Genomic DNA, 17,690 nt, shown 5'->3' on the forward strand with positions numbered 1-17,690 from the left:
AGAGATTTTTTTTTTTTTTTAAACAAATACGCAAACTGATGAAACTGAGGCAAAGTGCGCCTGAAGAGCACACAGCAGCTTCGAGGTTTAATATTTTAAACATCGAGAGATCGAGCCGAGGGAAACTGAAATGCATCAAAGCTGTCGAGTTGGTTTTACCTCTGCAAACACGTTAAATTAACAGCATCAAGAAGAGAGAAGTCAGTTTGCAAGAAAAAAAATGTTTATTTCTTGTAAACCTCACAGAGCGAGAGCGCAGCCAAGGTCAGACCTGGAGGAGGGGGAATGAGGGAGGGAGGGGGGCAACCAAACTGTGACTTTGGGCAAAGAAAACAAAAACAAAAACAAAATCTATTCGTTCCACATTCAGCTGAACAAACAACCAACTAAAATGTAAATTTGTCACAACATTTTCCAAGAAGCCAATGACAGCAATCTGAGCGAGTGAGAAAAGAAAGAAAAAACAAGCGTCTCCATACACAGTAAGGTGAAAACCACACGCACAACAATGATGGTGAAACCACATCAGACTCGAGAACTTTCTTCTCTCCCTGCGGGAAAACTGCGAGAAGAGCAGAAACAGGAGGAAAGGAAAAACCAGCCACTCGCCAGACGCTGCAAATACGGTGACATTCACGAAACTTCTAGTCCCTTACTGTCAACTATACACCTTCCACTACTACACCACAGGTCACCACTGCCCATAGACTCCTTAACAGAAACCGCTGTTAAGGTGTGAGCCAATGCGTTCACAGTACATTCTTCAACACAGGAATTCCAGTCTTGGCACACAAACCAAAGTGGAAGTTAATTAAATTAATTCAACTCCTTTTTTTTTTCTTTTTCTTTTTTTTTTTACATTGCACAGTCCATCTTTACAGTTTTCCCTTTCAAACAGCAACGTGTGCTTTCCACGGTGAGAAAAGAAAAGAGGGGGGCAGCTGCTAAACCAAAGCATTTGGGGTTCTTCTGTCAGAGTGACTCGAATATGTTGCTGTCAAACATATCTGGGAGTGATTTTATTACAAGGCTGCCCTCCAGAGAGCACAACGATCAACAAATCTGTGTTTTTAGTCCCACTAAACTGATCTCTTCCAGCTTAGCCAGATGCTTCAACGCATTCGGAAGGTTCGGGCAGCATCTCATTAAACTCATGTCCTCAACTCAAGGCACTGTGATCATGACTCATGATGCAGGATTACGCAGAGTGGTGGAAAGCAGACTTGTTTCTGCAACCGGGTGTGGGAATGAAGGGGAAAACCAAACCGCTGTCACTTTTTACCCCCTTTCAAACAAAAAACCAAGAACAAATCCATTTTAGACAGCTTAAAAACTGTTTACCGCCAGCACATCCCCAACGCAGCTTAGAGCAGGGTCAATTTGGTGTCCAAATTGTTTTTTCTTTTTAAATAAAAGAGGTTGAGTTGGTGTCATGAGTGCATTACATTCCTCTGATGCTATCTCGGGAGAACAGCTGTTAAAATTAATTTGGATTACAAATCAGGCTGTAGAATCAAGGAGGGCTCTGTTTTCCAGTTTGTGGAGGGAATGATAAACCCAAAAAGAAAAGAAAAATACAGCAGCTGCTCCCCGGAGGTGAGGAGTGAGAGCGATCCTCGATTCTGTAAGGTTTCACTAGACACTTAAAAGAAAAACTGGGGCTTCCTAGCTGATGTGGGATTTTCAAGTTTGTTTGTTTTTTAAGTTTTCTTTTGTTTTAACTACAACAAATACAGTCACACAATACAACATCCTTCTGACCTGGCAAGGAGAGAACCAAACCAAAAAAAACAAACAAAAACAAACAAAAAACCCCTCAGGTTCTCAGCCGTGAGGTTGCCTGCAGGAGGAGTAAAAAGGACAGGAAGATGGATGGCGAGGTGGAGGGGACGGGGGCGGGGGAGGCGTTCACTTTTTGAGAGGCTGGTAAACGGAGGCGTTGGGGTCCAGGCTGGAGGGATTGGTGTCCATGAACTTTGAGGAGTAGTGGGGGGCCACGGGGGTCATGCTGCTGGTGTCGGCTGTGTAGGAGATGCTGGGCATGACGGCCATCACTTCCGCTATCTTCTGCTTCAGGTCTTTGATCTCCTGGTCCTTCTGCAGGATCTGACCTGAAAACAGATTTTAACAAGTCAGCCTGAGACATTTAAAACAAAAACAAATAAGAACAACTCTGAGGACGGTGAACTTTTGTGAACCTTGTGCGATCTCCAGCTGCCTCTTGGCGTCCCCGAGTGCAGAGAAGAGGTCCAGTTTGATCCTGGTCTCTGCACTCAGGCTGTTCTCCAGGTGCTGGGTCTTGTCCTGCATGGCTGACAGCGCTGACATCAGCACCTCTGTGTCTTTTTCGTTTTCTTTATATTTATGAAGCTCCTAAAAGATGGACAGGGAAACAGTGGGGGTCAGGAGGGGAGTGTGTTTGCAGAAAGGGTCAGCGGTTTGGAGGTTTTTCACACCTGATATTCCAGCAGCTTTTTTTTGTGGGACAACTGAAAAGATCCAACAAATCACTTTGTTATGTTAATTCCAACACTGCTCAATGGATGTTTGCGAGGAGGCACACTTAGGCTACGTCCACACTAGCCCGGATAGATTTGAAAACGGTGTTTTCGTCTGAAAATGCTCCACGTTTTCACACAGCTGCTTACGTTGAAAACGCTTACGTTCCAGTCCTGCGCATGCGTGAAACACAAGAAGATTCGACCTGCCTCATTTCTGTCTGCCGTTTATTTACTTTCCGGCTCTTTGAAACGTCGCGGCAAAATGTTGGGGAAAAGCACCGAGTTTTTAAATGGACTAACAATGAGGTGGAGTTGTTGCTGCGAGTAACACAAAAGTACAAAGTTGCAAAAGCGAGACAGAGTTTACAGACTGATATTAATCTTTAATAGGGCTGTCAAAATTGAGAGCAAACAAAACAACTGCTGTATAATGCCCTCCGCTATCTTAGTTTAATTGGTCACATGACTGCATCATATGACTAACATGCGTCATCGTTTTAGAAAGTCTGCGTTTTCCCTGTCCACACTGCGATGCGAAAGCACTGTTTTCAAATGCATGCGTTTTGAAAACGCTGCGTTTTCCATCAGCGAAAACACCGTCTCAGTGTGGACGGGAGGCCAAAACGGAGAGAACACGATAACGCATATATGTGGACTTTATTATAGATTTAACAGACCAGGCTAGTATTTCTGCTGCAGTCTTTTATCACCCTGACACTCAGAAACATCTAAAACTTTATATTCTCATCCTGCACAAAACGTCTTGATGCATTCTCAATCATCCAGGAAAGTAAATCTCCAAAAGTTGATTCTGTTCATCTGGACGTAGCGTTTTGTGTGAGAAACGTTTCGTCACTCATCCAAGTGACTTCTTCAGCCTCAGCTGACTGCAGGTTTCCCCAAATCTTATAAACAGTACATTTGCATAATGACTGAAACCAGCCCACTGAATGAACAATGGGCTGGGAGGTCAGTTCCTTAATCTTAATTATGCAAATTCTCATGACCATTGATCAACAGCCACTGACCAAAACCCACTGATCAATGGCCACTGATCAATGGCCATGAGTACCATTCACAGAGAGTTGGGGAATGGCTGCAATCACAGCATTGTAAGATGGCCAGCCCATTGTTCCTTCAGTGGGCTGGTTTCAGTCATTATGCAAATGTACTGTTTATAAGATTTGGGGAAACCTGCAGTCAGCTGAGACTGAAGACGTCACTTGGATGAGTGACGAAACGTTTCTCCCACAAAACGCTACGTCCAGATGAACAGAATCAACTTTTGGAGGTTCTGCACAAAGTGCTTCATCATGACAGACGTTACATTTTGCTTCCTCACTTCCACTTTCCTGTCGCACTTTTCAATGATGGCTGCTATCAGACCAAAAGCAGAAGTGGCTGTGCACACAAGACTGTAAAAAGAAGCATGTGAAAAGACCCAAGCCTCTGATGGACTAATACGTCAAACCAAACAGTGAATTTCTCAAACCTGTACCTGCACTTTTAACTCAAGCTCTCGGATCTGGTCCTCCTTTAGCTTGATGTCCATTGTTAATTTCTTGCACTCTGTTTCTAATTCAGTGATCCGCCGCCGCAGCGTGTCTGTGCACTCCCCTCTGAGAGCAATGGGAAACACAAAGAATGGTGAATGACCCTCAAGGCCCACAACAAACCACAAGTAACAGAGCTGGTGAGCCAGATGTGTACACACCTGGATGCTGCTGCTAGTGCTACTGCTCTGGCTGCTGTGGCCTCCTCTAACTTCTTTCTCTTCTTCTCCTCTGAGAGCTGCTTCTCGGCGGCAGCTCGGGCCTCCTGCTCCGCCTTGAGCCTCTTCTCCAGTTGGCCCACTGTCTGTTTGTCCTTCTGCTTTGCCTGCACAGCATTATGGAGCCTACAGGAGCACAAAAGCCACAGAGCAGCTTGTTAGCACAACAGGAAGTGAGACCCTAAGGTAAATGGTAAATGGACTGGTTCTTATATAGCGCTTTTCTACTCTTCTGAGCACTCAAAGCGCTTTACACAAGTGCATTTTCTTAGTGCTTTCTAACTAACATTCACACACACACACATTCATACTCCGATGGATGCATCGGAGAGCAATTTGGGGTTAGTATCTTGCCCAAGGATATTTGGCATGCAGACTGGGGGAAGCCAGGAACCACCAACCTTCCGATCAGTAGATGACCTGCTCTACTGCCTGAGCTACAGTCACCCAGGACGTCTGGAAGGCAAACCTCAACAGAGGCAACCCTACCAAACATTTACTGTAGATTTTTAGGGGACTTTTATTATTATTATTTTTTTTTTTTTTAGACAAAACCTAAAGTTCTCGATGCAAACCCCCACCGCCCTCCTTCACCCAGTTGTTTTCTTTATGTTTGTTTTTAACTCGCCTCCATGATGACAGCAGCAGCACTCACTTGTTCTGCAGCAGTTCGTTCTCCTGCCGCAGTTGGCCCAGCTCGGTGCGTATCGAGCGCTCGGCGCTGCCCAGCGAGCCGATCTGGCTGCGCAGGTCCTGCTCCACCTGCCGGCTGGCCTGTAGGTCCGCCTTCAGCTTCTTGACATCCTGCTCCAGTCTGTCCCGGGCGGGAGCATGACAAGAGGTGAGAAACACACAGAGGTCACGAGAAGGAAACAACAAAAATCAAAGTTTGAGAAGCACAGCAACATTAAAATTCAGGTGTAGTTATAGCCACAGCAATAATAAAATCAAGATGATTGAAAAAAAAAAAAAACATTTGAGAAACCCTGCCCTCTATCTGGGAACTTCTCTCTAAAACCTCTTACGCTCCTCCTAAGAGAATGAGAAAGGTGAGTTTCTTTTGGTCAGCGGGAAGAATAAAACGAGGGTCAGATGTCTGATGAGGAGAAAAGAACAGGACAGTTCAACAAACGTGCAACGTTTTGAAAAGTGGCCTTAACTCGTGATCATCGTGAATAAAAATTTTTGCCATTTTCAAACTATTTTACATGAAATCACGGATCACAGGGAGATGTGTTAATATCAGCAAACCAATAAAAAATCATTTTAAAAATTATACAAAACAAGCAATAAATAAATAAATAAATAAAATATAGTCAGGTCCGTGAATAACTGGTAAAATAAAGTTTTCTTCTGTGAATGCTAAATGAAACAAGCAGGAAGTTTCTGCACATGTACACAAATGTTAATAATCTGTAAACAGTTAATTTGGTGCTTTTGTTAAATCCCTTAAATTAAAGTTCGAGCTCGGCACTTCGATCACAGTTTGACCCCAGTTCTGCCTCTGGAGATAAAAATCAGTTAGTTGCTCAACTTTTTACGAGACATCGTTCTCTGATTAATGTTCTGGAGGCTAAAACTGAACTCGGCTGAAATAAACCTCATAAACCATTTTCCCTCAATGTCAGGCAAAATCCTTAAAAGAAGCTTCACTCCTGATATCGCTGATGAGGTCAGAACGGTGCATTTATGAATATAAACCATGTCTGTGTCTTCTTACCGAACCAGTGCTTCCGGCTTGCTGAGCTGGTTGTTGGGGATGCAGTTGTCGGTGGGGTCCCTGTGGGAGCTGCCCGACGTCCCTTTCACCAGTAGCTTGTGCTTCTTTTCGTTCTTCCCAGCGAACGAAGACGTGGGCGTGGGGACGCTGCCGTTGGTGGTGCTGTGGCCGCGGGGCGAGGAGTTAAGCGCCGCAGTGTTGCTGCTGGCATTTTTGCAATTTTTGGAGGATGACGATGAGGAAGAAGAAGAGGAGGAGGAATTGTTGTCCTCTTTAAGGAGCAGGTTCTCTGTACTGCCCAGCTCTGTGTTCAGTCTCTTGTTATTCATATGGTTCTCCATATACTCCATCTCCTGGAGTTTAGAGTCCACTGATGACGGCAGGATGCTGTTATGCTGTTTTTTAGCTTCCCCTCGTCCCTCTTTCCCTTTTTCTCTATATTCTAGCTCCGGCAGTTGTGCCAATGTCTTTTTATTGACTGGGGCGCCATTCTGTGACACTGGAGGTGTGTCCACTTCCGATATTCCTTTAGCTGCCGCCGCCGCCGCTGTGGGTGCATAGAAACACATCAATGTTTATGTGAATATGTGTATTAGAGGTGTGATGGTACGCAAATCACAACACGTTAACCCCCAGGGGTCAAGGGTAGAAATACTTTTGATCTTATCTTCATATTTAACCTATAAACCCCTTTACCTTGCTGTGTGTGAGACTTTGGACTATTTCGACACACTGTATTAACACAATGGACCGAAAATGGCACAAAAAAACTAAATATCTCTTGGATTTTTTTTTTTTTTTTACTGTGAAAACCACAAACATGTTTAGTGAACTAAACATGACTTGAAATGCAAATATAAAATGTAAGCTTCAAATGTATGTACAAACCTAGCTAACGGTTAGCTAAAGTTACCTACAACAATTTACATTCAAATTCAGTCAGGCGTCGCAATAAGATTCCACACATATTATTTGCACTACTCCCAAAAAATAGTTCCCGTCCACAACAAGACAGAGGGGCACATCGCAGGCCTGACACCTCCAGGGTGTATCACTACTCCCGATGTCCACCCGGAGACAGCGTTTACACTTCAATCTGTCTCCAGTGGCCTTCTGGCCAGACTGTGACATTCAGCAGTCACCACATTGTTTTGACACACAAAACAAATTAAAAAAAGTCTACACTACACACCGACTACACACTGCAAACAATTAAATGTCACAAATCTCTCAAAACTCGTCTCCCTTTCACCGCTGTCACTCCCACAACTTTCCCCTCTTCCTCAGCAACCACATGCTGGTGTTGGCATATAATTTTCTGATCAGTTGATGTCATGCATTTTTCACCAATAGTAAAGAGGCTATCCTTAGAAAACTGTTATACAGTTTCTTCCTGCACCAAATGGCAGTTTGACAGTGACAGTTTTCAGGAAAAAGCCGTACTTACCGTAAGTCTGGTTTATTGGGCTATCAACAAAATGTAAAAACTGGTACATAGTTTGAAGTCTGCACTTTCAACACGTGTTGAAAGTGCAAAGTCTCTGTGAGGCTGGGTCTTGTTCATACATAATCTTAAATCTGTTACGTGATCTGGACACGCCGGCGCATCTGTCGACTCCAGAGGGTTAAAAGTCCATTATGTCTACATCTTTGCAAATGTCCAACAGATCGGTTTTGCTCGACCCTCGTATATTTTCACTGAGCTCTAGCTGAGTGACGCGCAACGGCTACAAAAATTCAGGCAAAGTTAATAGCAGCAGTTCACCTGCATGCATGCAGATGAACATGTGTGCTCATTAAACTCTGTCAATGCTTTCATTGAAGGCCTTGATTGTTATCACAGAAGCGAGTGTTGCTGTGGTCGACCTCGTTCTTGGCGCCGCCTCTTTGCTGCCTGTGTGTTTGAAACTGAACTTCGGGCCTTGACGGTTTGTACTGTAATTTGCATTAACGATTAACATGCTGCACTTACTCTTTACCTGTTACATCATCATTATATAGAGTATATATGCAAGCCTTCATATGTTATATCTGAAACAGGACTTTCAGTTACACCTGTGAACACTGACAGCAGGCTCAGGTGTTTTAATTGTGGAAAAAGTGACTGTGGCTACGACCTCACATCGTTTTCACACCAGCTCCTCACACATCTGTCTCATCACACCCAATGTGGTGACTGAGTGGAAGGAGTGTTTACCTAAACTGTGAGGCAGGTGCACATGTGACCACACACTTTGGATAGAAAGGGAAGACGTACGATTTATTTGACTGAAATGATTCATGAGAAACAAATGAGAGCTTGACCAAAGCTGTGATTAGAAAGGATGTTCAAGATTATATGAGGAGGATCAAACCTCTAAAACTAAAATCGGCCTCCATGTTTCACAGCAAAAATAAAAAAGAACTTTGTAGTTGTAGAGTAGAGCCACATTGAGCCATACAAGCTAAATCACCAGACAGACATTACGTTCTTTGCTCAGAACTACCTGATAGTACCAGAGCGCCAAACACATGGCCCATTAAAATGGAAAGTGAACTGCAAAGTGGAAAAGCTGTTTTTATCTGAATGACTGAAGCACGCTGTTTAAATCTAGACAAGACTTTACCTTTTCATCCATTTTTACTAATATTATAGCACTAACTACACGTCTTCCAGGTGGCAGAATTCAAATAAGTAAAACTGGAACAACTACTCGGCTGCCTGTGTTCACAATGAAGCACAATCAAGACGTCCACACAGGAAGTGATTAGCAGCCCAAAGACCCAACATGAAGGGACTTCAAGCAACAGTGAGTAAAATAACCCCTGAGAATACAAATTTCAAGGTGAGAAACTACCAATGAAAAGGTCACCTCTGTCAGCTATCAAACAATGCACAACAAGGGAATCACTTCCTGTGTAGACCTGGAGACCTACTAACCACTCAAGCCATGAACGATCTAATCACTGCCTTAGGGCAGCGAGCTAACAACCACAGCATGGACGGAGTGAGAGGATAATCAAGGACATAACGAGATTTCTGCATGTGTGCAGGTTTGAATCTTACCTTCTTCGGCTTCGCGCTCTTGCCTCTGAAGCATCTGTTGCTCTGGAGGCAGAGCCTGCTGTAGAAGCTGCATGTAAAACTCATTCTCCTTCTGCACCTCCTTCTGCTTCCGGAGGCGCATTTTATAGCTTACATAGCTCTTGAAGCCGAAGCCCAACGTGACCACGGGGTAGCCGATGCTACAGAGAGGAACACAAAACGCACATTCATGAGGTCACTGGGCACAGATGGTCACTGCATTTTTTTTTCCTAATGTAAACAATTAAAACAGTCAAAAATATGCTTATGCAGACACTAATGTACCTCCAAGTAAAATCTATGTGTGGGAAACACTTTGTGACTTCAACAATCTCTTTGCAAACTTCATAAAAAAGGGGAAAAAAGTTAAAAATAAATTCACACAGAAATATAAATGCAGGTATTTGGTATTCATCAGTGACAATAATAAATAAAAACAGGACCAGGATTAATTTATTTGGACCAGTCTCATATCAAAATTAGAGTCGTCAGGCTTTGTCATTTGCAGGCATTCTCTTCCTTTTTCACCTCACATACTCACACACGGAGACACGTTATGTGACGATAAGTCAAATAAAAGCTTCCCGAGAGTTAAACCTGACTGTCGTCCTTCTACTTTCTCACTTATCTCTGACTGAACAGAACAAATTAAAAGTAAGAGAGTCACAGGGAGCCTGCTGTCACTGATAACCATGCAAAGATCAGTGCAGTCCTGGAAACACCAGGAAAATGTGCAGACATCTGCATACAAAGACTCTGCTTTAAGTATAAGCAGATGAATCATGCTTACATGTGTAGACTTGGTCTAAATGCCCTTTCAGCAGGAAACAACTCTGCTGTCTGCTTGAAAGAGAACAATAAGGGACTAACCAATGCTGTGAAAGATGATGGCTAACCTCACACAACTGCAGAAGTGAAAAGAAAAAAAAAAGGTCACGTGTCATGTTTAAAAGTACACAATAAGGCACATTTAGATTTATTGTGTACTTTTAAACATGATCTTAGTGGTTTTATGTACTGAATGAAGCAATGTGAACGTTAGAGTAGTTCATACGCTTATTTTTTTTTTTTCATCTTTACCTAAAAAATATCTGTTAGCTGCGTTCAAGACAGTGAACTTAAGCTGTAACAGAACGGTGGCTCACCAGTGTGCAGCAAAAGGGCGACATAGGTCCACGTGGAAGTTCTTCAGGTCTTTGAATCTGATGGCTGCCTCGATGTACACAAAGAGTATCCACAGAGACACGGTGGGTAGACAGACCCCCCTCTCTGAAAAAGCAAAGCAGCACAAAGATGTGAGAGCATGACTCATTTACAAAGCCGTAAATATTAAAATAAAAGTGCCTAAGGCGTCAACTTTTTGTATTTATTTGATTATACAAGTTTAGGAAATGCTGAAGTAGAGGCTCATGGTTCAACACAACCAGTGTTGGACGAGAAGATCAACAACCAAAGACACCATGCTGAACACTAAAGCGTGATTCCCAGTCTTCTCCTCACAGCTTATTAATTTAACACTGATATCAGAACAGGACTCGGTATCTGCGGATACCTGAAGGTATCAGTATCGGATCGACCAGCATCTCAGATTCTTCCACCCAAACTCTGAGACAATATCATAATTTAAGGATTCATTTACAATTTTAAACATTTTCAGAAGTGCAAAAAGCATGAACTTTTTCATAAAGAGGTGCACATGGAAAATGCATAACCTGTTGGTTGGGCTTGTTGAAGAAGGAATTTCAACAACTAATCAATGACATCAGCATGAAAATAGATGGGAATGTGTTTGTGGGATCACATTTTTATGGAAATGATGTCAGCCATTAACACCCCCCCCCCCCCCCCCCCATATACTGTTTTAACTGCACATAAAACAGTATAGTACAGTAAGATTACCAACATGGGGTGATCAGAATACAGACCGTAACCATTGTTTCAGGGGCTCGAAACACTGATTTCCCACTAGGCTGTGGAGAGCTGGGGGATATTAATACTCCTGTGACGTCCTCTCGGTCTGAATGTCACTGGTGAGTATGGTTGGAGAGCTCAGAAAGCAACTGGGGGCCAGTTTCAGTTCCCCCCGCCCCAAATTGGCACTAACATTTCAATCTGACACCCGCCCTTCGGTCAGCTCAGGGGGACGCCGCTAAATCAGACTGACAACTAATCCTCAGAGGCCAGCTTGCTTACACATGGCGTGCAAAATTCTCAGAAACAACTATTTGTAAATACAACGACAGAGAGTAACCGAGAGTCGCACAACGCCTTCACACCTGCTTTTCCCCTGAAAGGGACGTTTTTTTTTAAGAAGTGGTGACAAGCGTGACTACAAAGGATGAGTTATTTTAGCAGTTCATGAGTGAATGATTTACAGCACACATCATTTACATCCCGAGGACAAAAAAAACCCCAAAACAAAAGGAAAGATTGTGATAAAAATATGGTCAACCAGCATTAATTTAAAAATAGATTTAATTTTTTAAATATTACATTTAATTTTTAAACATACAAAATGTTCCTAAAGGTCATTTTGAGCCAGTATTTAAAGTGAGAGGTATAAATGCATCCAAACACTGCATAGCCTTACCTGTGTGCCAAACATACTGCACCCACACGTAGGTACTGGCAGCAAAGAACAGCCATTGCACTGGGATGAAGAGGAGGCAAATGATGTCCGAGGTAAACGCCACACACACAAAGAATACTGAAAAGGCCTGTTGGGCAGAGGAAAGGCGATTATTACCAACATCGCAGAAGAAGAAGAAGTGTACATTATCAGATGTTTCATTAAAGAGGCTGGTTACCAAAATTTTGATAGTTCATTTTACTTTTTCCCATTTAATTGCCCTTTTTGTGTAATTTTATTTTTACCTTTTTGAGCTCTTTTGTCTCGCACCTTATTTATTAGGAATTCCCCAACTTGTTGGATAAATAAAGCCTGTTACCTTAATTATAAATGTGTCATCAGTGGTAATATCTTCTTCTCTGTGAGAAGCAAACACTTCCTATCCGGCAGCATTGATAATGGCCCCGAGGCTAAACTAAAATGATGATTTTACGTAAAAATAATAAGGAGATATCGGCCAGAAGAAGTAAGAAGGGCCTGCAGGCCTGATGAGATCTCTGCTGTTTGTATGTGAGAGGAGCGCTCTGATCCTAAGAGGCACAAACAAGATTACCGATAAGAACAACATGTTGTCTTTGAGATTGTAGCAGGACTCGACTGAACCTGCCTCACATCCAGGGAACTGTCACTGACACTTTTATGCTGATAACCTGAAAGGCTGTTTTATTCCTCACTGCTCTCACCTGTACATCAACCCAGCTAACCACATTTTCCCATCAAGTATCTGACACTTCTCCTGGAGTGTGGTTATGTCAGCGCTCATTTTACCATCTTATATATGTAAGGACTTCCTCTCATCATTTACTAGACAGTCACTTTTGCACCAGCCTATACAACTTCTTTGACTTAATTACCTTATCAGTCACATTATTCAGAGTTTGTTCAGGTTATAACTTTTTAGACTGTGTTTTAACCTAGAGAGGTTCATCTCTAATTTTTTAAACGTCTTTAACCACTTCAGTCATGAAACTGTCGATCAGTATTTAGACTCTTTTCACTGTACTACACAGATACTTTGGGGATGCCCAGTTCATATTTCACCAGCAGAACTTTACTTTTTTGCTCAAAAGAACATTTAAACAAATAAAAATCATTAAAAACTAATGTTTAGGGCCTAAATTCAGCATCTCAGGAGGTAAATAAAAACAGCATGTGTGTGTATATTCTTATTTTAGTTCCACATCTAAAAAACTGAGTAGTGACAATAATAAAAAGGCTGTAATTATGTTTTTGTGGCTAAATAATAAAATAAATAAATAAGTGCACATAACTCGGCTACGTGACTCTTATGCAGATCACACATCCTAATAAGAGTTTAATCTAAGGTTGTGCAATTCACACTAAATCTACATTCAATAACAAGAATTATCAATGCAACATTATTGTGCATTCACTTTTTTGCTATAAATCCATATAAACACTTTTCTTTAAAGATCAGACTCACTCCTAAAAAAAACATTTTGGCAGGTCAGCTTTAACCAAGATTGTCGGAAGAACAAGTTTTGGTTAACAAGCTAAAGGAATAATCAGTTGTGATCTCAATACTCATCAAAATGAATGTCATTCTGATTTTTGTCCTAGCATCCCAAGTTTAATTTGCTCCAAAACATATAGCCTGGTCATACTTTGTGGTCTGCTGAACTCTAAAACCTGTACGAGCTCTCAGAGTTTATCACAAGTTTCTTTGGAGGATCAGAATGAATAAATATTCCTCCATAACTCACACATGGGCCAAATATGACGTGCTGACCATCACAATTCGACCACCAACATCCAAATAGGAAAACTAAACACATCCCAAAAACCTGTGACAGACTCGAACTCCACCTCCTTGAACTGCAGTTTGTTGCAGCAGAACTTCAGAGAACCATGCGAGTGGACTCAAATGTTTACATGTGGCAGGCAACATTATAAGAAGTGTGTAAAAATTCTTAAATTCGCAAAAAAAAATTAGGGGTAACTTATTTTGTTTATGCTGAAACTTTTCCTTCACTCCATTCATTAGAGGTCCCCAGACACCATCACCAGAAGTCTTCCTCCAGCCAGTGACTATGTTCAAAGACAGTCATGCTTTCAGTGTGAAAAGCTTCTTCTCCATCAAGCACTGATCAGGTTTCTCAGAAAAATGTTCGGCATCACTGTCAGTGTTACGACACAGTAAAAATAAATAGAGTGCCCTTATGTTTTCTAATATCCCTCTACTACACACTGTCCATTATGTTGTAATGAATACAAACACTCTTCCACAATTAAAACTCATTTAATTCACTAACAGATAAATCATGTGATTAAGAGCTGGTCTCAAGGGGAAATGCAAAAGTAAAAGTGAAGCCATTTCTGGTCTGGATAGCTATGCGCTGCCAAATGAATCGGGCAATATGACCAACTGGATAGCACAGTGAGTCTCCTGCTGAGTCCAGTTGGATGAGTGGTGTCTTGTTTTGGTTTATCCTCCCACAACGAACGACTACTGTCCAATACGGTGGAGTTGGAGTCTGTCACAGGGTGAGAGTCCCTGCCGACCACTGCTAGCTTTCCAAAAAAAGAGCGTGGGGATTGTCAACTAGTGAATCGATACTATGCCATCTAAGACAGTTGAAAATACACAAACAAAAACAGAAAATTCACTGAGAGACTGACACTATATCAGTGAGACCATGTGCGGGAAACACTAACCTGTGTTTATAAATATGAAATATTACACTGAGCTATCTTCATGCAGTGATGCAGGTCCGAGTTAGCGACACAGGCAAAATACTCCAATGATTACAGTTCTATCATATCTATATGTATGGCCCTGTATTCGCACACTGCGACTACATCCGTGAACTGAACAAAGGCTTCTGGTTCCCCAGAAGTTTGGATTAAAACATATAGGAAGTCAGGCCTTTGCAGTAGCTGTTCCTAAACTACAGAGGAAATTGCCCCTTCATATGAGGCCCCCTCCATCATTAGACCCTACTAAAACCTGAGTGAACACCCATTTTTAAAAAATTCTGATTACTTTTTATCTATGTTACTTGCGCTGTTTTTTTTTTTTAAATGCGTGGTACTGTTCTATTCTTTTAGCTGCAAATCTGACTTTATTTGAATTCTGTGCATCTTTTCAGTTGTTCAGTGTGTAGTGCATACTTTAAGCCATCTACTCACCAGCCCCTGGTATCTAAAGGAGTCGTACACGCTCCGGATGAAGAGCCAGAATGGCCAGAGGTACTCAAACCTGAACTCAAGTACAAAATCTGCCAGTAGCACCAGTGCCCAGACCACCAGGAACTTCAGGTACAGGAAGGTACTAGAATACATTTAAAAACAAAAACAAAAAACCCTGAATGACAGAAAACTGTTTTCCAACACAAACACACAAGAAAATTTAAGAGTCTAGACTGGTAATGACATTTGTTGCAGCGTATGTTTTGTCAAGCAAATATTTCCATAAATGCACAAAAAGCAATTATGAGTTTATAGTTATTAGTTCACATCAGATGCACTCAATAACAGTGAGAATAAAAACTGTGAGGAGGTAAAACTGCTCACTTTCTTGTTTGAAGAAAAACCACCAGAAGCACAAAAAAAAAGCCTGACTAAAGCTTCCTATCTCATGGCTTCAGCTGGACGACAGTGCCAAGCAATTTAAAAGAGGCACTTGGAAACCAAATCTCTCTTCTGCCTGCTGTGACAGAGCAAAGAACCTGAACCCCAGGCAGCAAGAACATGTGTTTGATTGTGGGAAAATATAGCCAAAAAAAAAAAAAAAAAAAAAAAAAAAAAGCTTGATAGTGCCTACATGTAAAAATATAGTACTGAGCAAAAGTCTTGAGCCATCCCTTCCTTATTTATATTTTGCTAGGAAAATAGGAAAGAAGTGTAGCAATTTATTCTTCAACACAGCCTGGATGCTCTTCAAGAAATCCCTGCAATTTCTTAAAGCAGTCCTCAGGAATAGTTTTCCAGGCTTTCTGGAGGAAATTCAAAGCTCTTCTCTGGATGTTGGCTCCCTTGTGTTCTGTTCTCTCTCATAAGACAATCCCACCATGTTTCAATCATGTGGAGGTCCAGGTTCTGGCGAGGCCAATCCATGACTGCCCTGGTATGCTTTTACTGGATGGGCAGTCTGTCAGGGATAACTGTCATCCTGAGAAATGAAGCTGTTGCCACTGATCTTTAGTACAGTTCTAGTGTAATTTGGCATATCTCAGCCTTTTTGCCCCATTTCTCTTCCTTAAGAATGGCTTCTTGGCAGCCACCCTTCCACTGACAGCATTTCTGACGAGGCTTCAGCCAACATTAAACGATCAACTGAAGGACCAGATGCAGCTCTCGGGGCTGCATCTGGTCTGCATCTCATGCTTCTTTACAATTTAATTTTTCTTTTTGCCAGTTGTCTGTAGACACAACACTGGTTCAGTTAGGTAACTGTTTTTTTCTTGAAGGAGTCATAGGTCAAGATTGGAAAGCATTCCTCTGAACATGGTCAAGTAGAAGGACTGGACTGAAAATGTGGAAAAAAAAACACATTTTTTGGAAGCAAAAAAAAATGAGGAGTGGCTCAAGACTTTTGTTTTGCCTTGGGCACAAGAAGTTGGAAGACCCTTTCTCTGCTGACAAAGACTGTGGGAGAATGAAGTGAGATGTGTACCTGGAGCTGAAGATTTGGATATGACATCAGTGCCACACTGCAGCAGGGATATAAACACTGCTCTAACCTCTTGCTGCTTTTATCCTGCATTTGCTAGAGACCCAGAAAGTGGCCCACTGGGGGTGCTCTGATGTCGGGGGGAGGCACCTGTTCAATAATTCAAACATTGCCCCACATCTCCAGGTCCTCATGCCACGTGTGTAAACTAAATGGCCTTTAACGTTAATATGTATGAAGCCACACACAGCTGGAGACTGGAAGCACAGCCAAGCCACTGAGAGCTGTTAAAAGCGAGTGACAGCAGCCTTATCGACACGTTTGTGGTTAATGTTACACCGCTGTCGTTGAGGCTCATGTGATGATGTTGGCAATAATAAGCTGGTGGACCTGCTAACAGCGAAGCAGCTAACTTTGGCACCTTCAGCCAGTGACAGCTGACTCTGGCGCACAGTTAACACCCGGGATTCTTTAGTTATCATGAAAAAGTCAGCTGCAGTGTAATTCAATTAGTAACTGTGCTATGGAGCCGGAGTCAAAGCTCAAAACAGGCTGTTTTGGGGCCTAGCGCTATAGTTAGCTTACATGCTAGTGTAGCATATAACGAAAACATACTAGAGCTAGCTGCCTGGCTAGGTTAACAGGCTGTCAAGAAGTGGCAGCAGCTGTGAGGTTAGGGAGGCGTATTAACGCAAACAACCCATTCATTTCCCTTCGTTGAGGAGGCTCCGTGTAAGTTACCTGCCGTATATCCCCTCGGTGATTCGGTTCCGTTTTAACGGCCGTCGGAGTTTGCTGCAGTCCGCATTGCGCCGCTTCATCCTCCTCCACTTGGCTTTGGCCTTCGAGTACCCGCCGTAATCTTATCCAGTTTTCTTGCGTGTGCGGACAGAGATAATAAATAAAGGTGCTTGTGATATATATCGCTGTTGTTATTATTTTTTTCCCCACTTGAAACAAAGAAATAAATAAATGACTATTCGGGGAACCTCCTCTTTTCTGTTAGCGCAGGCTCAATAAGCCCAGAGCGCGTTGTGTTTTACCTAGTGTGGCTGTCAGACGGCCGGTGCGACCAATCACCGTGTCCGTAAAGGACTCCTTTTTTGACAGATACACAGAAGAGCCAATCACTGCCCTCAGTGGCTGCTCACTGAGCGCTCCTCACCGTTTGTGGAGCGTCTTGGCGTTCAACCAATCAGATTGTTGTGAACAAATTGGGCATCGCCGATCGGCCAATTAACTGACAGCGGGGGTGGGTCTTTCCCTTATATGTTTCTGCCTTTGGTTTATTATGAGGACTCAAATATGCTGTCTTCGGGACAAAATTCCCTTTGTGCTTGATACAAAAACATCCAGTCCGACATGGGAGGGG

General features: G+C 42.4%; 1 protein-coding gene across 1 annotated transcript; it reads right to left on the reverse strand.

The window, feature by feature from the left end:
* Positions 1 to 205: 205 nt before the first annotated feature.
* On the reverse strand, positions 206 to 17,343 carry maco1b (macoilin 1b). Its single transcript, XM_063498334.1, has 11 exons — positions 17,060 to 17,343; positions 14,836 to 14,977; positions 11,647 to 11,773; positions 10,202 to 10,325; positions 9,039 to 9,217; positions 5,993 to 6,539; positions 4,928 to 5,086; positions 4,216 to 4,398; positions 4,000 to 4,120; positions 2,199 to 2,373; positions 206 to 2,111 (listed from the first exon to the last, which is right to left on the reverse strand). Exons 1-11 carry the CDS (start codon positions 17,137 to 17,139, stop codon positions 1,909 to 1,911), a joined length of 2,040 nt encoding a protein of 679 aa, XP_063354404.1. The 5' UTR covers positions 17,140 to 17,343; the 3' UTR covers positions 206 to 1,908.
* Between the last annotated feature and the right edge of the window lie 347 nt (positions 17,344 to 17,690).

The sequence above is a fragment of the Pelmatolapia mariae genome, linkage group LG16_19, assembly GCF_036321145.2.
Source record: "Pelmatolapia mariae isolate MD_Pm_ZW linkage group LG16_19, Pm_UMD_F_2, whole genome shotgun sequence".
NCBI classification, from domain to species: domain Eukaryota; kingdom Metazoa; phylum Chordata; class Actinopteri; order Cichliformes; family Cichlidae; genus Pelmatolapia; species Pelmatolapia mariae.

Coding starts and splice junctions, on each gene's coding strand:
- maco1b (XM_063498334.1), bottom strand. CDS start 17,139: ATGAAGCGGCGCAATGCGGACTGCAGCAAACTCCGACGGCCGTTAAAA. Junction 10,326..11,646: donor GCAGTATGTTTGGCACACAG/GTAAGGCTATGC, acceptor TTGCTTTTTCAG/AGAGGGGGGTCTGTCTACCC. Junction 9,218..10,201: donor CGCCCTTTTGCTGCACACTG/GTGAGCCACCGT, acceptor TCCTCTCTGTAG/CATCGGCTACCCCGTGGTCA.